A 4729-nucleotide genomic window follows, 5' to 3' on the forward strand; every position below is an offset into this window, starting at 1 on the left:
AATGCAGGTCGAAGCTCCACCACAAACATGGATGACGCCGATAATTAATTATTTGGTGCATGACGTTCTGCCAACCGACAAAGCGGAAGCAAGGAAGATCCAGATCAACTCCCTCCAGTATCAGATGCAGGAAGGAGGATTGTACCGAAAGACCTTTCTCGGACCATTGCTAAAGTGTCTGGATCCGGAGCAAGCTAGTTACATCATACGGGAAATACACTATGGCATCTGTGGTATCCACGCCGGACCCAAAATGATCGTAACAAAGGTAAAAAACGCAGGGTACTACTGGCCCGGGATGCATGAAAGCGCCGTAAAAGAGCTCCAGCAATGTGACGAATGTCAAAGGCACGCACCAACCAGCCTCCGAGCTAAAAATGAAATGATACCAGTAACCGCCGCATGGCCTTTTCAAAAATGGGGAGTTGATATCGTCGGACCTTTTCCGAGATCAAGCGGAAGCGCACAATATCTGTTGGTCGCGGTGGATTATTTCACCAAGTGGGTAGAAGCTCGTCCGTTTACAACCATCTCCGCCTATAATGTGACACGATTCTTCTGGGAGCAAATAGTGTGCCGATTCGGTCTACCACTCTACATCATAAGTGACAATGCAAAACAGTTTGCAGAAAATCCCTTCAAGCGATGGTGTGAAAGGTTAAAAATCAACCAAGTTTTTTCCTCGGTTGCCCACCCCCAGGGCAACGGGCAGGTTGAACAGATCAATCGGCGCATCGTCGACGGCATAAAAAGAAGGCTAGGTCAGGAGGGAAAAGGTTGGGCGGACGAATTGCCAAACGTCCCATGGGCACACCGAACACTGCACAAGACTAGCAACGGTGAAACACCGTTCAGCTTGACTTACGGTACCGAAGCAGTGATTCCGGCCGAGATCGGGCTCCCAAATCAAAGGTGCAAGAATTGGGAAGAAAACGAACGTGAACTCCGGTCCAACCTTGACCTGCTGGAAGAACGCCGAAACATAGCGGCAATCAAAGAGGCTCGGTATAAGAAGAAAATCGAAAAGTATTACAATGCTCGGGCTAAAATCTACAAGTTCAAAGTTGGAGACTATGTGCTCCGAAACAACGACGCAAGTCGTACCGAAACCCCCGGCAAACTAACCCCAAAGTGGGAAGGGCCATACCGAGTCAAGGAAGCCAGTGAGAAGGGCTCGTATGTGCTAGAGAAGCTCGACGGAACCCCAGTGCCTCGAACATGGAATGGGGTACACTTAAAAAAGTGCTTCATGTAAACAACCAGCTACGGCTGAAGAAGATCGCTAATTTACGTTTTTAGTATTTCCAAATTTCAGTATGTAAATCGGGAGGGTATTACCCCGATAACCTTTTATTTCCTTTGTAATCGGGATGTTTTTTCCCCGAACCAGTAAATAAAGCGATCTATATCTTTATAAACATAAAGGTAGCATATATATAAGTTCGAACAAAATTCCTAAATGTGCACGAACGGGCCATGACCCATGCCTCGCGCTGATCGAGAAGGCTTAAATAGTTCAAAAGAGAATTAAAATCTATTAAGCAGGCGAAGCACCTTCATTCGGTGCGATCGCCAAATTAAAGTATACGGCAAAGGTTTGGACGCAAACCGAATGCTAAGTAACTAAGTTAAAATAAATGACTTAACACAAAAATAGTCATGCATCTTTGTTGTACGATTAAAACTGTTTCAAGCAAAGCATACTGACGAAACACATCGTACGATTACAAAGAAAAAACATTAAACTTGAACTATGTCATCATCATCCCCAACAATGGGAAGTTTGCTTCTTTGTTGAATAACCGGTAGGGGCTCGTCTATCAAATCAGCTACCTTGTCAAGAACGGAGATATTAAGCTCATCAAAAGCTTTTACCGCAGCGTCCAGGGCACTCTGAGCTCCGGCATCATAACCTGGAACCTCTTCCGCAGAACCAACCAGATCCTGCGCGGCCTTAAAACCCTGTTTTATCCATTCATTCGCCCCAACCGCATTAACACTGTTGACCAGGTCAGCAACCACCTTCTCCAATTCAGGGCTTTGATGCACCAACTTCACAACCCATGCAACCCCATCGGTCAAAAACCATTTCTTAGTGAGTTTTAGCTCCGATAATTGCGCGTATGCCTCAATCATATCACGCTCGCACCGAATCAACATCCCTCTTGCTTCATCAATCGTTGTCTTATGCGACTCCATCTCCCTTTCACGAGCTCTCTCTATTTCGTCTTTAGCTGCAAAGAGACAATGCTCTGAAGGATCAATAATAATAATATATAAAAAAAGGGGGAAGACGAGAAGGTAGTAAACATACCATCAACTAAGCGATGGTAATCAGCCAGAAGTTGATCATGAGATGTCTGCATCTCCTTCAGCTCGGCGGCATGCTGCATCTCTACACCGGTTAATTTTTTCTCCAAATCAGCAAATTTCGACTTAAAAGTCTCCAAATCTTGAAGAGCTTTGTCACGAGCTTCATGGGCTGCAGCGGCCGAAGCTTGAGAAGACTTGGTAACTTCTTTGGCTTCCGATACCTGCCCTTTCAGTCGATCAACTTGGGATCGCAGGGACACTAGCTCCTGTTTCGTTTTAGATCGGACATCACCCTCGCCTTTCAAATGAGCAATCTCGCGTTTAAGCTTGTGGCACAATGACTCCGACTCGACCCAACGTTTGTACGTCTCCACCACCAGAGAGTTCGACTGAGCTTGATTCAGCATCAAGGTATTTCCAAGCTCCGGTCCACTCATCTTGCGGTAATGGGAATGTTCCGCAGGAGTTCCTAGATGAAACAAAGACATCTTGGCCGAAAGGGCATCCACGATCCTGTCTTTATTCACCAGCGACCATTCCGGCACATACTTCTCCAAAGCATGAGCCGCATCCGCACCTTCAAAATCACCCGAACCTAATTCCCGAGACAAGAACACAGCCTCAGTGACATACCATAGAGGGGAGGAAGAAGCACTGTCCCCACCATCAAACGGCGAAGAGCTTGGCCTAGACACATTAGACGCAACTCCCGTAGTAAACTTACCCGAAGGAGAAGGCACGATTTTCTTGGGATCGGATGTGCGCAAGTCCGTAACAACCTTAACACCACCCTTACCAAAGGACAACGGGCTCACAGGAGTTTGCAGCGGATGATCCCGCGGGGTGCGGCCCTCATGGAGATGAGCATCCAAGTTTTCTAATACACCTCCAGCGGTAGAGAATTCGGTAACTTGATCGTCATCATCGAGTGTAACTGTTTTAAAATCTGCCTTCGTCCTTTTCGGCTGCCTGGCCTTTGGGTCAGTTTTAGTGGGAGCAGCCCGTTTTCTCTTCAAAACAATCTGAGGCTGTTCACCTTCATCTCCACCATCCCCCCCGACGTCCCCATCTTCGTTCCGATCATTACCCCCTTTCTCACCACTAGCATGCGTCTCGGTATCTCCGACAGAAAGATGGATCCCCTCATCCTCGATAATAATTTTAGAACCGGAACCCCTCGTCATCGACGAACCAGCTTTCCGACCCCCAGCATCATCCGCCGTAACCATCGCCTGAATCTGAGCGACTGGCGACACAATAGGGGCCGAACCCGAAGCACCTTGACCACCAGGAGCCTCCGGCTCACGAATTGGATAAAGATTCTGTTGCACAAGTTGCAAATACGGGGTATCACCCTTCGGAGTCTTGGTAGCACGAACATCCAGCTCCTTCGAATCGAAGGACTTCAACCGTAGCGCCTCCTTCAAACCCATAACTGCACAAGAAGACAAATGATAAGTAATATCTACCAACCCAAAAAAAAAAGGGGGTTCGAAGATAAATAAGTAGCACATAAATGTACAAGGGACTCCATACAACTAACCCTCTTTGTTCCACCGAAGGGTAGGATACCACTCCGGTTCGGCCCACATCGTACTGATCTGACCCATGACGAGGATGTGTTCCGGATATTTCTGTATACGTCCGGCCTCTTTTATCAAATCGGCATACAGCTTCTCGTTATACGAAAAATCTTCAGGAAGAGGAGGCGGGAGTTTCGACTTCTTTATCCTCCACACCATGAATTCCGGAACGCACCGATCGTCAACTAGAAAAAAGTGATCCTTCCAGTCTTTTATACTCGTGGTGATCCATGTATAGCAGCAAGAACTCTTATCCCTAACCTCAAAGGTATACCAATTTCCGGACCGGTTCAACTTGTAGAAGGCCCGGAACACATCCAAATCCGGCTCGGACCCTAAGCTACGACAAGCCAACTCAAAGTGACTGATCTTGGCAAGGCCAAAAGGATTCACCTGAGTCAAGTGTACCTCGTGAAAAAGTAAAACCTCAACTAAGAACTTCGTCAGAGGCAGACGGCAGTTACAGTAGTCGAAAAAACGAGTATAAATCCCAATCTTCCCCGGGACGAAAGGATAGATAGGCGTATCTTTTTTCGGAAGTACAGGGTTTAGCGATCTAGGAATCGCATAACTCTCCACATACCAGTCTAACCCTTTTTGAGTCAAGATGTTAAAGCAACCAGAAAGATTGCTCTTATTCGCCATAATAGGAAAAAGAACTTACTAACCTGAACAAGTGAGTCGTTTTCTATCGCCAAACAAAGATGAAGAAAAAAAAAGAAGAGGAAGACGAAGAAGGGAAAAGGTATAAAGTGAAATTAAAATATTACCTTTCCCCTTTTATAGGGACGTGAAACCGCCTCAAAAGCCCCAATCAAACGACGACACGTCAT

At 46.5% G+C, this 4729-nt stretch overlaps 1 protein-coding gene across 1 annotated transcript; it reads right to left on the reverse strand.

Moving 5' to 3' along the window:
- Positions 1 to 625: 625 nt before the first annotated feature.
- On the reverse strand, positions 626 to 4471 carry LOC118483884. Its single transcript, XM_035979606.1, has 2 exons — positions 2315 to 4471; positions 626 to 2234 (listed from the first exon to the last, which is right to left on the reverse strand). The coding sequence occupies exons 1-2, from the start codon at positions 3825 to 3827 to the stop codon at positions 1741 to 1743; spliced, it is 2007 nt and encodes a 668-aa protein (XP_035835499.1). The 5' UTR covers positions 3828 to 4471; the 3' UTR covers positions 626 to 1740.
- Between the last annotated feature and the right edge of the window lie 258 nt (positions 4472 to 4729).

This window comes from Helianthus annuus, chromosome 11 (genome assembly GCF_002127325.2).
Source record: "Helianthus annuus cultivar XRQ/B chromosome 11, HanXRQr2.0-SUNRISE, whole genome shotgun sequence".
NCBI classification, from domain to species: domain Eukaryota; kingdom Viridiplantae; phylum Streptophyta; class Magnoliopsida; order Asterales; family Asteraceae; genus Helianthus; species Helianthus annuus.